We start from the raw sequence: 22024 nt of genomic DNA, 5'->3' as shown, positions 1-22024 counted from the left end.
CATTAGGGATCATGAAATCAACGTAACTGGTTATTGCAAATTTCCTTTACACAAGGAGAAATAGAATAGGAAACATCAGTGAATTCATTGCACACACGAAGGATAAGTTCTTGGGTATATGTGTAAAAACTTTGTTTCACATGTATGTATGTGTGTGTTTTTAAAAAATATATTTCTATGATGTCAGAGAGGAAGGGAGAGAGAGAGAGAAAGAGAAACATCAATGATGAGAGAGAATCATTGATCGGCTGCCCCCTGCACGCCCCACACGGAGGATCAAGCCAGCAACCCGGCATGTGCCCTGACCGGGAATCGAACCATGACCTCCTGGTTCCTAAGTCAATGCTCAACCACTGAGCCACGCTGGCCGGGCTGCATGTGTGTGTTTTATGATGTATGTATTGTGTGGTAGTTTAAATGTATGCATGCGTGTGTTTTATGATGTATGTGTTGTGTGGTAGTTTAAATGTATGCATGCGTGTGTTTTATGATGTATGTGTTGTGTGGTAGTTTAAATGTATGCATGCGTGTGTTTTATGATGTATGTGTTGTGTGGTAGTTTAAATGTATGCATGCGTGTGTTTTATGATGTATGTGTTGTGTGGTAGTTTAAATGTATGCATGTGTGTGTTTTATGATGTATGTGTTGTGTGGTAGTTTAAATGTATGCATGCGTGTGTTTTATGATGTATGTATTGTATGGTAGTTTAAATGTATGCATGCGTGTGTTTTATGATGTGTGTGTTGTGTGGTAGTTTAATCTGTATCTTTTACTGTGAGTCACAATAAAAAGGTGCTTGGAAAAATGAAAGGAAAGGTGAGCTCCCCGGGTGGTGGCTGCCTTGGCCACGGCTGCTGCTGGGACACGGTGAGTGGCCGCTGAGTCAATGCGTGGCTTTGGGAGGTCACTTCACCTCAGCTTCCTGGTCTATGGGAGCGTTAAAGCTCCCTGACAGGTACGTTGGTGGGGGGAAGACAAATATGTGTGGGAGGTGGTGCGTGGGAGGGGCTGATGCGAGCAGTTCTGTGTCTTCTTCCTCCTCCAAGATTAAGTCAACCCCGGCCTCTTGGTGACTAGGGTTCGCTGGGTCCACCCTGGGATGACTCTAGGATCTAGCTCTCGTAAGGGCTTCGCCACTGGGGCTCCGCAGGACCCTAATAGTTCTTCCAGTAGGAAATGGCCCCCAAAGTCTCGTCTGCACCCCCACGGTCAGTGTTCATCGGGTCTGGGTTCACCAGGCCTTGTATGTTGATGATAGAAAGTCCTTCCGTTACGTAGACTTCATATTGCAAGGGCTGTCACCACATCTTGGGAAGATGGATTGACAAGCTGGAAGGTCTGGTAGGAGGCTCTCAGGGCTCAGAGGCAGCGAGACCCATGGTTAGTCAGGGTGAGCTGGAGGTGAGCACAGCCTGCTCCCGGGGCTCGTCCTTCCTTCCCGCCCTGAGCCGCCGTCCTGGGGCCCTGATTCTCCTCTCAGGACATCGCTGTGCTCCGTCAGGGTGCCAGGCCCAGCTCAGTGTGGGTTGGTTACATGTGCTTCCGCTTATGTGTGCCTGCGGGGAGCCAGGCTCGGCCAAGTCAGAAGTCTGCTCTGTGCCTCCCCAGAGCCCCCGGGCAAGGACTTCCCCTTTCTAATGAAAGCGTCCAACGACTTGTCAGTGGACCTAACAGGGCCTCGCTTGGACCCCACTGGTTTGTGATCCCCGAAGGTTTGGACAAAGCTAGACTGACCTTGGCCCGACGAAACGGGATTTTGTTGCGAATGTGAATAATGCACATTCGGGTGGAGAGAGACGGGGTAGGAGGCGTCTCCTCACTTCCTGGGAACGTGACATCTTTTCCAGAGCTCGGAAGCACTCCTTGGATACAATGTATGAAAGCTAATTGCCAGGTATTTCTTCCTGTGCTGAGGCAGACTCTACCTGTGGCTCAATCCAATTGCCAAAACTACCTATTTAACTAATAATCAGGATAGGATTTTTATTTTTTTACTGATCTGCCTTCAGATTAGTCAGAGAGTTAAATACATTTGGAATAAAGTGGGAGAGAGAGATTTGCATTTTAAAAAATGATGACTTTTTAAGCTTCCAAGGAGAAAGTTACCCAATTCTCTCTCTCTCTCTCTCTCTCTCTCTCTCTCTCCTTCCTTCCTTCTTTCTTTCTTTCTTTCTTTCTTTCTTTCTTTCTTTCTTTCTTTCTTTCTTTCTTTCTTTCTTTCTTTCTTTCTTTCTTTCTTTCTTTCTTCCTTTTTGTTTCGTTAATCCTCACCTGAGGATATTTTCCCATTGATTTTTTAAAGAGAGTGGAGGGGAGGGGAGAGACAGAGGAAGAGGAACATCGATGTAAAAGTGACACATTGATTATGTCTCCCATATGCCACCCGACTAGGGCTGGGGATCAAGCCTGCAGCTGAGGTACATTCCCTTGAGTGGAATCGAACCTGGGACCCTTCAGTCCACAGGCCGGCTCAAACTGGCTAGGGCTACCCAATGCTCTCTTTAACAAGCATCTCTATTGCTTTGTTTTTGGTAGTGACCAGACACAGGGCCCTTTGTACTGGACAGTTTGTCTGGGAGGCCTCCTGGGGGGGTGGGGGTGGGGGGTGCTGCTGTCTGGTGAGGCTCTGGAGAAGGTGTGCTGTGTGCTCATTGGTCTATCTCCATCTCGGTCCCAGCCAGGTATTCATTTACTTGATTTTTCGTTGTTGTTTAGTTTTATTTTTGTTATAAAACTGTGAGATTTCCCTAGCCGGTTTAGCTCAGTGTATAGAGCGTCAGCCTGCAGACTGAAGGGTCCCGGGTTTGATTCTGATCAAGGGCATGTACCTCAGTTGCAGGCTTGATCCCTGGCCCTGGTTCGGGTGCATGTGGGAGGCAACCAATTGATGTCTCTCTCTCTCACATCAACGTTTCTCTCTCTCCCCCACCCTGCTTCTACTCTCTCTAAAAATCAATGGGAAAAATATATCCATGGGTGAGTATTAACAAAAAACACACAGGAAAACTCCGTGAGATCAAGTTTAGTCTATTTACAGAGACTTAAGGGGCAGGGGAAGGAGTGTGGACAGTGACGGAAATCCAGTGGTCGGCAAACTCATTAGTCAACAGAGCCAAATATCAACAGGACAACAATTGAAATTTCTTTTGAGAGCCAAATTTTTAAACGTAAACTTCTTCTAACGCCACTTCTTCAAAATAGACTCGCCCAGGCCGTGGTATTTTGTGGAAGAGCCACACTCAAGGGGCCAAAGAGCCGCATGTGGCTCACAAGCCGCAGTTTCCCGACCACGGCCCTAGGTGATCACGTGTTCCTCCTTTCACTATCGGGTGAGTGGCTATTGAGCTACAATTTCTCACCTCCCAACACTGTTTGCCGTCTGCAGGAGAGACGGTAACGGCTCCTCAGAGAGAAGGAGAATTGGGTGATTCTTGCATGTGCCCTGACCGGGGGTTGAACCCACAGCCTTGGTGTATGGGAACGACATTCTAACCAACTGCACTGCCCTCCGGCGCCTCTCAGCCCAGACTCTTAAAGCCCTGAGATGAGCCCCAGTCGCAGCTGGAGTCAGTACCTGGCGCGGACCCGTGTGGCCCGCACTGAGCTGGGAGCTGTGGGACAAGACGTATCACAGAGCCAAGAGCGTCGCCACACTCCTGTGAAAGGGCGAGTGGAGATGCGATTCACTTAGATCAACACGCGGGTTTATGTGTCACAGGTTTGGCTGAGGACTGATTAGAGTTTTAACCAAGGAGAGGGTTGGAGTGGCCAGATGATGATGATCTCTGAACGCATAATAATCTGGCCACTCAGTGTATATCCTATATAATAAAAGGCTAATATGCAAATTGTCCCCTCGACCAGGGGTTCAACCAGCAGGCAGGCCAGCCAACCACTCATGTCCCCTCCCCCTGGCCAGGCTGGCCGGACCCCACCCATGCACGAATTCATGCACCGGGCCTCTAATATATATAGTATACACTGAGTGGCCAGATTATTATGATCTCTGAATGCATAATAATCTGGCCACTCAGTGTATTTATATCTCAAATGGGTACCAAAAGTATTCTAGACTTTTGCTGGAGATCAACCACCTATTTGCCCTGAGCTTTCTATCAGCCAGTGCAAAGGGGAATACTGATCAGGTGCACGATTTCTAGTATCTTTGATATCAAGTAAATGAGGTGCTCAGGAGAAGTACACCGAGTGGCCAGATGATTATGCGTTCAGAGATCATCATAACCTGGCCCCTCAGTGTGTAAGATTTCATCAAGCTCCGCCTCTGCTCTTGGTGGCTGAGCGGCCGAGCCTCGAGTGAGGTCCGCAGCAGCAGGTCTGTCTGCCCCCACCTGACCGCGGCACTCAGGACGACGGGCACATTTGGAGCCCCCCGGCCACGCGGCCCACGGTGCACAACAGCCGAGGGCTCGCCCAGGCCCCGCGCCAGCCACGGCCACACCCTCCACTGACGGCGTGGCGGGAAACGGGAGCACACGCATCCCCGACACCACGGACCCCTGCTGCTCACACGTTAACAAGCCAGAACGGGGTGCCTGGGAGCTGCCCCGCAGCTCCCACAAAACAAGAGTGAGCCGAGCGCTCCCCAGCCCGCGTCAGGCTCGGCCTGCTCAGCGCCAGAGCGGGGCTGCCTCCGGGGCACCCTGTTCCCCCCACTTCCCAGTCGGCACCGTATATCAGACGTCCCATTCTAATGCCGATGACTTGCCGGCACCATCTCGTTCGCTTTTGGCTAAAAACGCAGCATCCTGTGTGGCACCTGGCTTCGTGATGCTGACCAATGAGAGAGCTCCCGGGTGGGGGGGGGGGGGGCATCTGGTGCACTGGCCCCGGGCAGCATGCACACCTGTGATCTCGCTCAGTGCCGGCCATGGGGGCGGGGGGGGGGGGGGAACGACAGCTCCTGTGGAACCGAGGTGTTGAGGTTGGCCTGCATTCTCCACCCGGCCACAGAGAGGACGTCCCTTTCTGACAGGCGGATCGCCGAGAAGTTTCTGCACAAACCAAGCCGTTTGTGATCCTTACGCACCTGCTCTCCCAGGTAAGCTACAGGGCATGCGCACGCCTCAGGTTAGCCTGCAGGCGCTGCATCGGAGCTGTCGGAATTATTCTGGCAACGATGAGACACTAACCCTCGGATGCAGTGACACACAGAGGAGAGCCCCCCAAAGGGACAGCCAGCCTGGCTTCCCCCCAGAGAGCTGGGGAAGCTGCCAAATGGGACTGAATGGCCAGCATTTGCCGCCACCGAAGCGCCCTTCCCTGGGGAGAGACCCTGCACCCCGGGGCGTGAGAACGCACGCCTGTGTTCACGTCTTCCTGGTGCGGCCTTCTGGAGATTTAAATTTCAAGAAGCTCCACTGTGTATCCCACCGCAGGGAGCACAGCTCCAGAGACATCCGCGGCTCACACTGGCAGAGGAAAGTCCCTGAGTCTTTTCCAAATTGCAGTCTTGGCACGGAGCGCCCTGCTCACCGCCCACGCCCACGCCGGTCAGCAAGCACAGTTGTTTGGACTCAGCTTGGCTTTCATCAGTCCATCCATCTTGGTCTCCCTGGTTTTGACCTTGGCGGGGACAACGCCCCTCCCTCTCCCCTCCAGCTAATATAACTGCTCTCCTCCCTGTTTTCACACGAGATGCTGGCTGTGTTGTCACCCACCACTTCCTCTAGGCTGGTCTTATTTCCCATCGAGATTGGGAGAGCTCAGTGCTGTGCAAAGGGCGTAGGGTTTGGAGGCAGCTGGACCTGTTTGGATTGAGCTGGGAACCTTGAACAAGTCATTGTGCACTCAGCTCCCTCTGTGTGTATCATGTATAGTTCTATACGATGCTCTGTAACAGTGTCGTCATTTCTGCGTGTGAGAAGTGAATGAGCTAACACAGTGGTCGGCAAACTCCTTAGTCAACAGAGCCAAATATCAACAGTACAACGATTGAAATTTCTTTTGAGAGCCAAATTTTTTAAACTTAAAACTTCTTCTAACGCCACTTCTTCAAAATAGACCCCCCCAGGCCGTGGTATTTTGTGGAAGAGCCACACTCAAGGGGCCAAAGAGCCGCATGTGGCTTGCGAGCCGCAGTTTGCCGACCACGGAGCTAACATGAGCGTGGGGTAGATGTTCAATAAATAGAAGTTATTATCATCTTTATTGGGAACTGACTCAAAGTCTATGAGTTATGGTTATTTTGTATCCATTCACTGGCTGACACAATGAATTAATGAATGGTAGAATGAATGATCGCCTCTAGGATCCCGTAAAGGGGATACGAGAGGACCAAGGTTGGTGTGAAGCAGCGGATTTGGTCTGTAACCAGTTTGCTTTGTTCTTCGTGGCTGGCAGGGCCTGGCCTCGGGTTAGACAATCCTTACTAGACAACCGGCCACATTTCTGAAACGCCTGCTCTGCAGAGCTGAGTGTAGGGAGGGAGGCATCACTGATACGCAGACAGCCAATTGCTTCGTAAATAATAAATACGGCACAATTAACGGGACAGCCACTCGGACCGATGAAAGGGACGATTGGTTCCGCTCAAGCTCAGGGGTGCTGTTGCCATCCCCCCCCCCCCCGAAACGAGTATCTACACTCAATGCAAACTGCCTGCAAATGTAGCATCCAATCCTGTTTTCCCAAAGCATGGACCTCTCATCTCCACACTAACAGCCTCAGCTCGTTCAGAGGACCCAGTGTGGCCGCTGGGCTTCCCAGCAGCCTCTGGGAGCGTGCGCAGCAGGCACCTAGCGGGGAGGGACAGCAGCCACCAGGTGCCGGCAGGCGGCTCTCCTCCCTGCCAGGGTCCCCCGGGAAAGGCCGTGCAAACACCGCCCGTCTGTGTTAAAGCCTGAGGGGTGAGCGGCGGTTAGAGATCAGCTTTGACCCGGGGCTTTGGGGTGGACCGAGAAGAAGGATGTTCTGGTTTTGTTTTCATGCCAGTGAGCTGAGTGATCTGGGAACTATGCAGACCCATTCTCTGGCTCGTGACTTCAGCGCAAGGAGAGAGGAGCTGGGCGTGGAGAAGGCGGCATTCGGGAGTCCGAGAATCTCAGGTGGAGGGAGAAACGGAAGGTCAGCTGTGTTGATTCTGAGGACGGGCATTACTTTTTGGGTCACAACCTGTTATCTAATGAACCAAATGGAAGGCCTTGGATCTGAAAAAGCCTTTAGAGTAGAAAATGGATGCTCAGCCCCAGCCGGTTTGGCTCAGTGGATAGAGCATCGGCCTGCGGACTGAAGGGTCCCAGGTTCGATTCCAGTCAAGGGCACGTGCCAGGGTTGCAGCTCTATCCTCAGTGTAGGGGGTGCAGGAGGCAGCTGATCGACGATTCTCTCTTTCTCTCTCATCATTGATGTTTCTCTCTCTCTCCCTCTCCCTTCCTCTCTGAAATCAATAAAAATATATAATAAAAAAAAAGAAAAAAATCAATGCTCAGTGTGAAACAGTAAGTTCCTGGCCCCCCAGGGCTCTGCCTGGACAACCTTGGCATGCTGGTGGGGGTGGGGGTGGGGGTGGGGGTGGGGGTGTCCGCGCGCACACGCGGTCGCTGGTGCTGCATGGAGGTTGGAAGTGGTTACACGTGATCTCCGAAGGTTGTGGCTTCCTCAGCTGCAACATGTGTTTGTGGTTTGCCGATGACTGGCTGGGCTAAGAATGCGAATTCTCATGCATAAACACTACGTGTAAAATTGACACGTGTCCAACCCAGTGGGGCTGCTGGTGACGGCGTGTCCGCATCTACCAGGAATTCGCCTTCTTGCCAGAGAGCAGCGAGGCTGCCGCATCTGGAGAAACGGCACCCACCCAAGTGGGAACAGCACCGGCTCCCACCAAGCCAGTGAACGCGTCCTGCGGGAGCTGGCGGCTGGCTCCTCTGCAGAGGGAGCTGTTGCTGACCCCCGATTGCCCCCATGCAGACACAGAGGCTCCCTCAGCCAGCTCCCCGCACTGTGGGCTCCGGCTCAGAGGAGCTTTTCAGGGGGAGAGAAGAACGTCCCAGCTCCCTGGGAGGCCATCACAGCCAGCGAACAGGGCGAGAGGGGCGCTTTCACACGGGGGCTCTGGGCAGTCTCACCGTGGGAAGTGTGGGAAAACAGTTCGCTCTCAGGAGGGCCCTCAGGGAGGTCAGAGAAAACAGTGCGAGTGAAAGAAATCCTTTTCAGTACAAAGCAACATCGCATCCGTCTCAGGGTCACCATGGTTACTGTTCCTAGGAAACTGCCGCAGGCTTACTCACGGCAGACATTTATGAAGGGGGTACCCTGTGCCAGGCAGCACGCTGAGGTGCTGGAGAAAGAAGGCCTAACTGACGCCCTGGGGCCTCGTTCATTGGAAAGACGCGCAACGCCAGGACTCGGCCGGCTGGAGAGGCCGCTGCAATGTCCCGGCGCCCAGGGGGGCGGTGGGTCGGGCGCGGCACACAGGTGCCGCTGCAACCCCTTCGGCTGCTCCTCCAAGCTGCCCTTTGATAAAGCACCATTCTCTTCGGTAGCCATGGCAGCGGCCATCTCTAACCGCACACCCAGGAACAGAGGCAGCGGCAGAGTCTTCCTGGGGGGTACATGCTGCAAAGGGGCTTTCCTGCCTTTCTAAGCAGTTCTGCCCCCCCCCCTCCCCCGCCCTGGCCCATCCTTTGGTTCTTGACCATTAGGGGCCTGCCTGGGCTGGGGGGGGGGGGAGGGCAGGCTGACCAAGGTTGGGAGGGGGTGAGGGTGGGGGTGGGCAGACCAAAGGCCAGTATTGTCGCCTGAGCCCCGAGGGTCTCAGGAACTTCAGAAAAGTTGCTCATCCCTCCACCAGCCTGTGAGCGCAGGGCTGTGTCCGCACACAGAGCTCCATGTTCAGTCCTCCTTAGTCCTTAGCGTCTTGCTTGGTGGGCTGCCCTGGGGGAACCTGACAGGTGGTTTCTAAAGGATGGCGGGGACCAGCCCCAGGGATCCTGAAGCCTGGGCATCCTGAGAAAGTCCTGGAATGTGGAGACACAAAGACCTGGGAGTCTTTTAGGCTCAGATCCAAACAAACAGGAGAAGCTCGAGGCAGCGGTGCTGGGGGTGGGGACACGGAGCAGAAGCCACAGAAGACAGCGCTCTCGGGGGTGTGGACAGCTCCCCTTCTCCCTCCCTCGCCTCCATTCACCCCCACACTGTGCCTGACAACTTTCCTAACACCGTGAGCCTCGGTGTCCTGCCCGCCGCATCGCCGAAGCCTCGGCCTGAATCCGCGCCCCGTGTTCTCTCCTGGGCCAGGAGCCGGTGGCCAGCCAGTGACAGTCGACGCCCAGGGGGCCGCTCTCCCCTGGGTCTGCGCAGAGGCCGCAGGCCTCGCAGGCGTGACCCTGCAGCTGCCCCAGCCCCCTCCTCTACCTGGGAGCGGTGTCAGGACACCCACCACACTGCCCAGTGCACGGTTCCTCGTTCCTCTGTATAACCAGCTCAGCTCGTCACCGGCTCGGCTTCCTGCAAGGTCATCTGACCCCTCAAAGCCTGTTAGCAGGTGAGGAGCAGGGTCTCGCAGCAGCCGTGAGGGAGGGGCCTCGGCCCCCCGACAGGCCAGCACTGCACCCCTTAGCCAGGGGCCTCGGCCCCCCGACAGGCCAGCGCTGCGCCCCCTTAGCCAGGGGCCTCGGCCCCCCGACAGGCCAGCACTGCGCCCCTTAGCCAAGAGCCTCGGCCGCCAGACAGGCCAGCGCTGCGCCCCTTAGCCAGGGGCCTCGGCCACCAGACAGGCCAGCGCTGCACCCCTTAGCCAGGGGCCTCGGCCCCATGACAGGCCAGCGCTGCGCCCCTTAGCCAAGAGCCTCGGCCGCCAGACAGGCCAGCGCTGCGCCCCTTAGCCAGGGGCCTCGGCCACGAGACAGGCCAGCGTTGCACCCCTTAGCCAGGGGCCTCGGCCCCCCGACAGGCCAGCGCTGCGCCCCTTAGCCAGGGGCAGCACCAGGCAGATGGGCTCTCATTTCACCCCCACAACAGAACTGGGAGCAGGCTGAAGTCACTCATCCATTCACTCACAGATGCTGCGTGCCTACTATGTGCCTGCACCACTTAGGGACTCTGCTTGTGCGACTAGGGCTAAGGGGAGGGGAGGCAGACTTAATAAGTAAATGATGCATTTCGGGGCCTCTTCACCTTATTCTGCACCCCCTCCCCTCCCTCTCCCCTCCGCCTCCCCCGAAGCACCGGCTCCAACATCCATCCAACGCTTACCAAGCAGACACTGCGTTCTGGCGCTGATTAGGCACCGCGGACACGATCAAGGTCCCCGAGTCCTCCCAACGCACCCAGTGCAGTGGGCAGGGCCTGCCCTCGCCCGTCTGAGGGAGTGTCCTCAGCGCGGAGGCCCAGGCACCCACCAGGGGCATCGGACAGGCCCCACCCCAGCCCTCCCGCTGCCCGGGGTGTCCCCGCCTTGCTCTCCAGTGGTCGGCAAACTCACTAGTCAACAGAGCCAAATGTCAACAGTACAACGATTGAAATTTCTTTTGAGAGCCAAATTTTTTAAACTTAAACTTCTTCTAATGCCACTTCTTCAAAATAGACTTGCCCAGGCCGTGGTGTTTTGTGGAAGAGCCACACTCAAGGGGCCAAAGAGCCGCATGTGGCTCGCGAGCCGCAGTTTGCTGACCACGGCTCTAGGCTGACTTCTCATTCACCCCGTCCTCTCAGAACACGCCCCCTGGACGGCCCAGGGTGCCCAACCCTGTGGGTCCCTTTGGAGCCGACGAAGGGGGAGTCTTCCTAACGTGTGATGGATGAACTGAGTGGGTGATCCTTCGTGTCTCACTCTTCCAGACACGTTGTTTACATGCAAACTGTGTCTGGTGCCTGGTAACAAAGGGAGGCTGACCTCACTGTGGGAGGCCGGCTGCTAGCCTAGCCCTGGGGCAGGGCAGGGAAGAGAAGGTTCCAGAAGGCCTAGCTACTGAGGTCACAGGCTCCTCCTCCCCCCTCTCAACGGCCTGGTCCCCAGGACCTTCATCCTGACTTACGGACAGACTGGGAGTCTGGCTTGCCCTGGCAAAGGCGCCTTTGGGGTTGCGACATTTTAGGGCGCAGTACAACCTCCACGGTCTCTAGTCCCGGGGTGTCAGCGTGGGCCCGAGCGCGCCCTGAAGCTCTGTGAGCGAGTGTGAGCGTGCTTCGGTGCAGTCCCTTTCTCCTGATTCTTATGGCCAGACAGGTGGCTGCCATTTTAAGGGATGGACTTGAGCCCCTTAGAAAGGAAAGTGACTTCCTGGAGAGGAGCCGGGTACGAGGGGAGGGGAGGAGGAAGGGAGAGGAAGGGAGGGAGAGGAGGGGCCCAGGCTCGGTGGCACCCCTGCCACTGCCTCGGGAAACCCCTGTCTCTGATGCAGGACATCTGCCTTTGATTGGCAGTTCCAGCCTCCACCCCAGCCTCCCCTGCTCTGCGGCCCCAGGGAAGCACCTCGGAGAGCTGGAGGCGGCCCCTCTCCGTCATCCAGCCACTCCATCGCCCAGCCCTGACTCAGCTGCCGTGGGCTCTGAACATACCAGAAACATGCTCAGCTTTGGGGGCTGCCTGTGCCCGGGACAGTGTGCCCCTGGGACCCTGGAGCAAGGCAGTGTGATCTCAGAGAACACCCACAGCCCGCGAGGCCGCACTTGGAGGCATCGCCGCGTAGAGATAGACCACGGTGAGAGCCACCTGCCACGTCGACCCGTGGCTCCCGTGGTCCCAGGCAGACATGCCTGGCTGTCTGCACACCGAGACCTTGGGGCAAGTTGTGCTGTCAACACCCAGGGTCCATTATCAGGGAAATTACATGTACACGCCGTCTCCCCGGCAGCGTGGCGCTGGCACGGGACATTGGTGTCAGCCCAGGGAGGAGGAAGGAACAAAGCCTCAGACTGGAATTGCAGATTGATCTAGAAAACAAAGCCTCTTTTCTGGTGTCTGTAATTATGTACGATGTTTGCAGATCGGACCTGTGATCGGCGGGGCAAGCTCGGCTCTCGGTCCGGTCCACAGCCTCTGTGTGATGGGAAGTCGGTGTGACGGAGGGAGAGGCACTGGGGCAGAGGTCATGTGTCCCCCCCCACCCCCCTAGAGGCCCCCAGGCAGCAGCCAGGTGACTTCCTTGCTCTATTGTTCTGTTTGTTTCTTTTTTTACCAAAAGACCTTGTGGGAGCATCGGGTGGATGACCTGTGAGGCCCCTCCCAGTGTGAATGTCCTCCCAGCCTTTTCATTGGTTGGTTGATTGGTTGGTTGGTTGGTTGGTTGGTTGATTGGTCCATCCATCCATCCATCCATCCATCCATCCATCCATCCATCCATCCATCCATCCATCCATCCTATATGCTAGCTGCTGCATTTGAAGCCTGTTGTGTTGGGCTTATCTGAAGGCAGAGACCTGGAGCAGAGCACCGCCCCCCCCCACATGCTCCCCCCCCCCCCGCCCCGCTCCCCCAGCTCCCCCAGCCCCGGAGTCAGGAGGGCTGAGCTGGGCCCCGGCTCACCAGCAGGAATAGGGGCACCTCTTGCTGTAGCGGCAGCAGTAGAACTGCCACTCCCGATCCAGCACCGACTCGAAGTAGCGGCTCTGGAAGCCGGCCACCAGCCCGTTGTTGGAGCAAGTCTGGTACCTGGAGAGAAGGAAGAGCCCGGTGAACCAGCGACAGTGACACGCCAGCCGCCCTTCCAGGCCCGGCCCCCACCGAGGCCGCGTCAGCCGTTCTCTCACTGACCTGGATCCCGAACAATTTACTCCACTTTTATGCAAATAGTAAAGACTTTGCTGTATTTGTAGAAACGACATATGCTCACCATTAAAATTCAAACGATTCAGACTCTTTCAACGGAAGGAAATTGGGGAACGCTGCCCTGATCGCCCTCAGTGAACACACTGTTAGGTGGAAGAACGCATAAATGGGTGGATGTAGAGGCATCTAGAATTTACAAACGCAAGATTGTCTTATTGTTCGTGCCATTTAAAGTAAACGATAATAAGCTTCATTTTGCTTGAATGTAAAATAAAAAGAAGAAAAGAGAAAGGCAGTGAATGGTGACCTTCACATGACCTTTTCTTCTGCTCAAGAGCAGAGCCTGGAGCACAGGGTACCCCTTCCCCGGCCCCGAGCAGCAGGCAAAGCCCCTGAGAGCGCTGGGCAGGCGGGGGCGGCCCGTGGGGAGCTGGGAACACCCCCCAGGGGCTCTTCCTTACCCAGGAGTCCCCTCGCTACCGACTCAAGTCTGAGTCTTCACAGAAGGTCACCCTGCTCCCTGTCCACAGCCCTCCCTGCGGCCCCTGCATTCTCACTGCGCTGCCCGGGCGGGCGGGGCTGCAGGTCTAGGACTGAGCCCCAGGGGTCTTCACAGCCCCTTCCTGACTCAGTGCTGGCTCACCTCTTCCCTCCTTCCTTCCGTCTCCCAAGCTGCCCTCTCCTCTCCGGCCCAAGTCCCACTGCCACCGGGATGCTGGCCGCTCTTTCCATGGGAAGAGGGTGCTGCTCTCGGAGCCTCGGGGACCCCCCCCACCCCCCGGCGCCTGAGGTCTCAGCCCTTCCAGGCGAACAGGCCTTCAGCGCCTCTGAGCACAGCGCTTCCTGCCCATCTGGCCACCAGCCGCGGCCTGGCTGACCGCTGCTGGAATGCAGCCCTGTTTCCCAAGTAAAGTTAAGTTTCCAGAAAATACCGCAGGTACAGAAGTAAGAGGTGCCAGTGCTGATGGGTGGAAGGCGCCTTGCGGACACTCAAATGTGTGTAAAGCCACCGACAAAACCAGACATTGAATATATTTCCTTTATGTGTTGTTCATCTATTCATCCATACACCTCTGCCTTCAAATGTGCACTGAACCCGTCCGTCCCTCACTCTTCAGCACACTCGCTCCCGGCTGCTCTCTAGCAATCGCTGTGCTTTCGTGCTGAGAGAGAAGAGAGGGATGGGCCTGGTCTGCGGTCACCCGTGCACAGGAGCCTGAGACGTCAGGGGAGCTCAGCTCCAGATCAACATCGCAAATCAGGGTGTGCATCGAGGCCCCTGCCCTCCGATGGTCTAGTCTCATTTGCGCTTCCATCGCTCACACCCCTCAGGAGTATCTCCCCTGCTCGGACAGGGCTGCAGGGTCTGGAGAGTGGGGCAGTGGTCTGTTCGGCCCCCATTCCAGCAGCGAGTGAGGGGGAGGCCAGTACACAGCTCTCCGAGTGTCTGACAGGAGAAGGTGCACAAACTGGTGCTCTCCGCGACCTCCTTCCCCGTCCCCGCAGTCCCACTGTCCCTACAGTCCCACCGTCCCTGCAGTCCCCCCATCCCTGCAGTCCCCCCATCCCCGCAGTCCCCCCATCCCTGCAGTCCCCCCATCCCTGCAGTCCCCCCATCCCCACAGTCCCCCCATCCCCACAGTCCCCCCATCCCCACAGTCCCCCCATCCCTGCAGTCCCCCCATCCCCGCAGTCCCCTCATCCCCACAGTCCCCCCATCCCTGCAGTCCCCGCATCCCCACAGTCCCCTCATCCCCACAGTCCCACTGTCCCTGCAGTCCCCCCATCCCCGCAGTCCCCCCATCCCCACAGTCCCCCATCCCCTCAGTCCCCCCATCCCCACAGTCCCCCATCCCCGCAGTGCCCCCATCCCCACAGTCCCCCATCCCCGCAGTCCCCCCCATCCCCGCAGTCCCCCCATCCCTGCAGTCCCCCCATCCCCTCAGTCACCCCATCCCTGCAGTCCCCTCATCCCCGCAGTCCCCCCATCCCCGCAGTCCCCCCATCCCCGCAGTGCCCCCATCCCCACAGTCCCCTATCCCCGCAGTCCCCCCATCCCACAGTCCCCCATCCCCGCAGTCCCCCCATCCCCACAGTCACCCCATCCCCACAGTCCCCCCATCCCCGCAGTCCCCCCATCCCCACAGTCCCCCCATCCCCACAGTCCCCCCATCCCCGCAGTCCCCCCATCCCCACAGTCCCTCCATCCCCGCAGTCCCCCCATCCCCACAGTCCCCCCATCCCCGCAGTCCCCCCATCCCTGCAGTCCCACTGTCCCTGCAGTCCCCCCATCCCCACAGTCCCCCCATCCCCGCAGTCCGCCCATCCCCGCAGTCCCCCCATCCCTGCAGTCCCCCCATCCCCACAGTCCCCCCATCCCCGCAGTCCCCCCATCCCCACAGTCCCCCATCCCCGCAGTGCCCCCATCCCCACAGTCCCCCATCCCCGCAGTCCCCCCCATCCCCGCAGTCCCCCCATCCCTGCAGTCCCCCCATCCCCTCAGTCACCCCATCCCTGCAGTCCCCTCATCCCCGCAGTCCCCCCATCCCCGCAGTCCCCCCATCCCCGCAGTGCCCCCATCCCCACAGTCCCCTATCCCCGCAGTCCCCCCATCCCACAGTCCCCCATCCCCGCAGTCCCCCCATCCCCACAGTCACCCCATCCCCACAGTCCCCCCATCCCCGCAGTCCCCCCATCCCCACAGTCCCCCCATCCCCACAGTCCCCCCATCCCCGCAGTCCCCCCATCCCCACAGTCCCTCCATCCCCGCAGTCCCCCCATCCCCACAGTCCCCCCATCCCCGCAGTCCCCCCATCCCTGCAGTCCCACTGTCCCTGCAGTCCCCCCATCCCCACAGTCCCCCCATCCCCGCAGTCCGCCCATCCCCGCAGTCCCCCCATCCCTGCAGTCCCCCCATCCCCACAGTCCCCCCATCCCCGCAGTCCCCCCATCCCTGCAGTCCCCCCATCCCTGCAGTCCCCCCATCCCCGCAGTCCCCCCATCCCTGCAGTCCCCCCATCCCCACAGTCCCCCCATTCCCACAGTCCCCCCATCCCCACAGTCCCCCCATCCCTGCAGTCCCCCCATCCCCGCAGTCCCCTCATCCCCACAGTCCCCCCATCCCTGCAGTCCCCGCATCCCCACAGTCCCCTCATCCCCACAGTCCCCCCATCCCTGCAGTCCCCCCATCCCCGCAGTCCCCCCATCCCCACAGTCCCCCATCCCCTCAGTCCCCCCATCCCCACAGTCCCCCATCCCCGCAGTGCCCCCATCCCCACAGTCCCCCATCCCCGCAGTCCCCCCATCCCCGCAGTCCCCCCATCCCTGCAGTCCCCCCATCCCCTCAGTCCCCCCATCCCTGCAGTCCCCTCATCCCCGCAGTCCCCCCATCCCCGCAGTCCCCCCATCCCCGCAGTGCCCCCATCCCCACAGTCCCCCATCCCCGCAGTCCCCCCATCCCACAGTCCCCCATCCCCGCAGTCCCCCCATCCCCACAGTCACCCCATCCCCACAGTCCCCCCATCCCCGCAGTCCCCCCATCCCCACAGTCCCCCCATCCCCACAGTCCCCCCATCCCCGCAGTCCCCCCATCCCCACAGTCCCCCCATCCCCGCAGTCCCCCCATCCCCACAGTCCCCCCATCCCCGCAGTCCCCCCATCCCTGCAGTCCCACTGTCCCTGCAGTCCCCCCATCCCCACAGTCCCCCCATCCCCGCAGTCCCCCCATCCCCGCAGTCCCCCCATCCCTGCAGTCCCCCCATCCCCGCAGTCCCCCCATCCCTGCAGTCCCCCCATCCCCACAGTCCCCCCATCCCCGCAGTCCCCCCATCCCTGCAGTCCCCCCATCCCTGCAGTCCCCCATCCCCGCAGTCCCCCCATCCCCGCAGTCCCACCCTCCCTGCAGTCCCCCCATCCCCGCAGTCCCCCCTTCCCCGCAGTCCCCCATCCCCGCAGTCCCACCCTCCCTGCAGTCCCCCCATCCCCGCAGTCCCCCCATCCCCGCAGTCCCCCCATCCCCGCAGTCTCCCATCCCCGCAGTTCCACCCTCCCTGCAGTCCCCCCATCCCCACAGTCCCCCATCCCCGCAGTCCCCCCATCCCCGCAGTCTCCCATCCCCGCAATCCCACCCTCCCTGCAGTCCCCCCATCCCCACAGTCCCCCATCCCCGCAGTCCCCCCATCCCCGCAGTCCCCCCATCCCCGCAGTCCCCCCTTCCCTGCAGTCCCCCCATCCCCGCAGTCCCCCCATCCCCGCAGTCCCCCCATCCCCACAGTCCCCCATCCCCGCAGTCCCCCATCCCCGCAGTCCCCCCATCCCCGCAGTCCCCCCATCCCCACAGTCCCCCCATCCCTACAGTCGCCCCATCCCCGCAGTTCCCCCATCCCTGCAGTCCCCCATCCCTGCAGTCCCCCATCCCCGCAGTCCCCCCATCCCCACAGTCCCCCATCCCCGCAGTCCCCCCATCCCCGCAGTTCCCCCATCCCCGCAGTCCCCCATCCCCGCAGTCCCCCATCCCCGCAGTCCCACCCTCCCTGCAGTCCCCTCATCCCCACAGTCCCCCCATCCCCACAGTCCCCCATCCCTGCAGTCCCCCCATCCCCTCAGTCCCCCCATCCCTGCAGTCCCCCCATCCCCGCAGTCCCACTGTCCCTGCAGTCCCCCCATCCCCGCAGTCTCCCATCCCCACAGTCCCCCATCCCTGCAGTCCCACTGTCCCTGCAGTCCCGCCCCCTCCAGCATCTGGGTAAGAGCTCTGCTCCCTTCTCCATGTCCAGGCTTTCAGTCTGCTGCCTGTCTACCAGGTTACAAGAGGGGGAAGCAGGAGCAACCTGGATGGAGGGACATAGAGCAGGGCGGAGAGACATACAGATTCTCCCTGGCACCAGCTCCTGCCCAGTGATGTGGTGGAGGCTACCAAAGGCCCAGGAAGACCCAGACGGTCTTGGGAGATGCACTGAAGTCCAGAGAGCATCCCGGGCCTAGCAGGGCCGCAGGCTCAGCCGCTGGAGCTCTGGGCATCGATGAGTCCAATCTTTGTTGAAACCAAGAGGTGTAACCCACCTAGGTGTCTCCCTGAAAATATGAAGCTGCTCAAGACACTCCTACTGAGCACGTAATATTTCTAGATCGTAACTGAACTGTATGCTCCCCAAACAAAAGACTGCACATCGGGGGCCGATAATCTAGCCATTTGTATCTCAGCTTTATAATTTTCCAGTGCTGTCCTAGGTGTCTCTTCGAATTTCAGTTCCCACAGCGTAGTCATACTCGAAGGGTAAGCAACTTTACCGAGAAGTCACCATGTGCCAGGCCTTGTATGTACATTAATTATTTTCACCAACAAAACAGTCCTACAGAACAGGCTCAGATAGTCCGTTCCCCATGCCCAGCACCATTTGGTACTCAGGACACTCGGGTTCAGAGAGGTCAGTAAGTCCCTGGAGGGCACGGAGCAGTGAAGTGATGCATATCTGTCACCTCATCTAACTTCACAGCCCGGGACTGGTCTGTGCAGAGGTAGCAGCTTAGAGGGTTGACATACCTTGCCTACAGGGAGTAGTCGGGCTGCCTTTTGGGAATTGCTCTGTTTGACTCCAAAATTCATAATCTTTCCATTATTTCAGTAAAGCTCAAAGAAACACACACACACACGCACGCACGCACGCACGCACGCACGCACGCACGCACATAGAGGTATCGTGGCTCTGGAGGTCCCTTACTGACTGGGAAGACTGTGTCTGACAAGCACCCAGACAGGAACAAATCCCGTCCCGGAGCCGTGAACCTCAGCTGTCCTCGAGGGCACAGCCAGGACCCATGTTAGCGGAGCTCCCCCAGGCAACTGACTCCTGTCCTCAGGGGAGGGACGTGGAGAGGAAGCTGGCTGCTCTCTGGCACTCAGCCTCCTGGTCCTCAGGGGTCACCCCAAGCGCACGTGATGCCTTCTTTAGCGTGGCACCAACTATGGGATCCAAGAATAATAACCTCTGCCTGCAGCGCAGTGGCCCAGCCGCCAGCCTGGGCTCTGCCACAGTCGCGCTGTGAGCAGGCGAGCCCCAACACTTCTGAGCCACGGCCCCTCGCCCCTCGTACCAAACACACGGAAAACAGCAGTGCCTGCCCCCAGGACTGCTGCGAAGATCAAATGCAATTTGACTGTGACTCTGAAGAGACTGTATGTCCCTCAGGGTCACTGCCCTGGGGTCTGGCATTTGAGATAATAAGCATTGGGCGTGAATGAAGGAGCAGAGGAAGGTGTGCAGGGGGAATATTTAATGACTCTGAAGCACCACGGAAAGGAGGGCTGGGTAATAGCACCTCTAGTTAACGTGGCGTTCTGCTGGTTTTCCAGTGGCTGAGCTCTCGTGGCCTGACACCCTAGTCTATGGGGAAAGGGCCTTGTTTTGGGGTGAATTGGAGCCCCCCTGAAACCCCTCCCCCCAGTGCGGAGCCTGATTCTGTGACGCTCTGTTTGCATTAACTCCCAATATGCACCCCACCGCCGGCATCCTGTTTGCTTTTAATCCTTTCATTTTGGAAACGTTAAGGTTCCTGGAAGATGCGTGAAGGTCATATGGGACCTGTGAACCCTCCCCCTGGCTTCCTGCAGCGTCGGCCTTCACAGCTTGGGCGCCTGCACACACCCTCAGGAGTTAACGTGGACACCACTCAGCTCCAGGCTGGAATTAGATCCGCCGGCTTTTCCACCAAGGCCCCTTCTGCTCCAGAATACGCACCAGGGCACCACATGGCACTTTGCCCTTATGATCCTATCTAATAAAAAGGGAATATGCTAATTGACCCTCACGCTGCTGCAAAGATGACAGCGCCCACAGCCAATAAGGAGGGAATATGCTAATTGACTGCCCCGCCCTCAAAGATGGCGGTGCCCACAGCCACAAGATGGCGGCACACAGTTCCCTTAGCCTCGCTGGGGCGGCCTTGTCGTGCGCCTGCCTCCGGAGTCTCCCAGTCCCCTCAGTCCCCCAGACACCCAGAGCCGGCCCGAGGCATAGGCAAGCCTCGGATGTCGGCTGCCCAGCCGTCCAAGACCACCCTAGGCTCAGGTAACCAGGGCCAGCTGAGGCTTGCACTGCCGGCAGTGGCAGCAGCAGAGGTGTGATGGGGCGTCGCCTTCCCCTGATTGTCGGCTCACCTCCCGCCCCTGAGGGCTCCCAGACTGTGAGAGGAAGCAGGCTGTGCTGAGCGACTCCCCTCCAGTGCATGAATTTTCATGTACCAGGCCTCTAGTTTTGAAATAAGAGGTTTACTAGTGGATTTTAAGCTCGTTGGGACAGTGAGATTTCAAGGACACAGAAACCTAATAACAGGGTGCCAGCCATGCTCTGTGCACAGTTCAGAGGCTCTGGAGGGTCTAACAAGCCTACCCTGCCCAGCGGCAAATGCAACAAGCAAGAGTGAGGTGTGAGATGTGAGCATGAAGCTGAGCCCACGTTATAGACCCTGGAACCCCGAGAGCAAAGGCGCGGCAAAGTGGTGTCCCTCAGGAGGATGGCAGGACGGGACCCCCTGAAGCTCCCGCTGGCCTGGCCTGGTCTTCACTGTGCATTTGGGGGACCTGCCATGAGCCAGCACTATCATAGGCACTGGGGAGTATCCACACAGCGGCGAAGAAGACAGAGTTCCTAACTTCATGAGGCTTCTGTGTGGGAGGAGACAAACAGTATACAAAACCAAGCGGGAAATGACAGGGGCGCCCCAGGAAACATCGAGCAGGTTGTTGGGGGGGGGGGGGCGTTGAGAGGAGGTGGCCTGGATGGAGGGCACCTGCGTGCGGAACCCTGAGTCAGGACTGTCGCTCCGCCTACACCTCGCCTTGGTCTCAGAGCTGCCTCTGGCGATTCTCCGAAGCCCAGGGGAAAGGCGGTGCCTTCAGACAGGACGGGGTCCCTCCGATCCGATTGCTGAGTGCATGGACGCCACTGGGCCCAGTCAGCCTCCTCCAATCCCGGGTTCCCTAAGCCTGCCTTCCCGCCCGTGATGGCCGGGCATCTGATTCATTCATTCATTCCTTTATTTTTATTCAATATTTACCAATTTCTCTGGAGCAGATACCTGTTAGAGCGGATACCTGTTAGTGGCTTCTACAGCATTCACAGTGCTTGGCTTCAGCCTTGAAAACATAAGGAAATTGAACTATCTCTTTTTAAATCGAACTTATTGGTGTGACATCTATATATATAAAAGGCTAAGTGACTGACCATACGTACATCCAACCAACCCACGGGCCAGTACATATGACGCACACTGGCAATTTAAAAATAAACGTTTACTCGTGCATGCATGATACATATAAAGCTCTCGCTGGTGCCAATTGCATGTGTGTTTAAATTTCATAATTCTATATTATATATACTATTTGACATGCAATTTTTTGCAGTAATGTAATTACTGCACGAATCTTTCTTCTAATTAATTTCCTTTCAATGTGCACGAATCCGTGCACCGGGTCACTAGTTGGTTAATAAAATCATATAGGTTTCAGGGGAGCTATTCTCTAACAATCACCTGCATGTTATATTGTATGTCCACCACCTTAAGTTAAGTCTCCTTGCATCGCCGTTTATCGCCCCTGCACCCTGTTCTACCTTCCCCGCCCTCTTTCCCTCTGGCAATCACCACAGTGCGGTCTGTCTGTGAGGGTTTTGGGTTTTGTTTTGACGGATCCCTTCACAGGCATTTAGTTTAGATCTGGGTTGATTTAGGGCTCTGCTCTTTCTCTTGTGAGCGTCCTGGCAGCAGCCTAATAGCTTCTGAAGTGGTGCCACACCTTTCCTGTTTTCCTGGAAGGAGGAACCACGTGCCCACAGCCACAGAGCCACGTGGTGCTGGAAACCGGGGCTGTGAAGCCAGGTTTCCTGATTCTAAGACCAGAGTTTAACCTCCTACAAAATTCCAGTGCCATCTTGTTCCATGCAGGTCCACATGTCCCACAGCCTGTGCCTCCCGAGTTAGAGAAGATTCCAGACAACTGCCGAGGCACGTCTGGGACCTAGGAAAGCTTCCTGGCCATGTCAGAGCTGAGCAGCCTTCACACTTCAGGATCCTGTCTCAGCCGAGCAGCCGAGGCAAGCAGCCACGTGGACCCTCATCCACGAGGTTCCCTCTGCCGCATGGGCCCCTCAGCCTCGTGGGCCCTCAGCCATGTGGGCCCCTCAGCCTCATGGGCCCTTCAGCCATGTGGGCCCCTCAGCCTCGTGGGCCCTCAGCCTCATGGGCCCTTCAGCCATGTGGGCCCCTCAGCCTCATGGGCCCCTCAGCCTCATGGGCCC

The 22024-nt window shown here is 57.9% G+C and overlaps 1 protein-coding gene across 1 annotated transcript in view; it reads right to left on the bottom strand.

The window, feature by feature from the left end:
• The window catches only part of DPT (dermatopontin), a 46374-nt gene that overhangs the window by 2822 nt on the left and 21528 nt on the right, over positions 1–22024 (bottom strand). Inside the window, exon 3 of the mRNA XM_079761868.1 lies at positions 12489–12614. Within this exon, the coding sequence (XP_079617994.1) occupies positions 12489–12614 (126 nt within the window). The remainder of the gene's footprint in view (positions 1–12488; positions 12615–22024) is intronic.

This window comes from Cnephaeus nilssonii (assembly GCF_951640355.1).
Source record: "Cnephaeus nilssonii genome assembly, chromosome: 21".
Lineage (NCBI taxonomy): Eukaryota > Metazoa > Chordata > Mammalia > Chiroptera > Vespertilionidae > Cnephaeus > Cnephaeus nilssonii.
The sequence above is the reverse complement of the archived record's forward strand: the minus strand, read 5'-3'. Positions and strand labels throughout refer to the sequence as shown.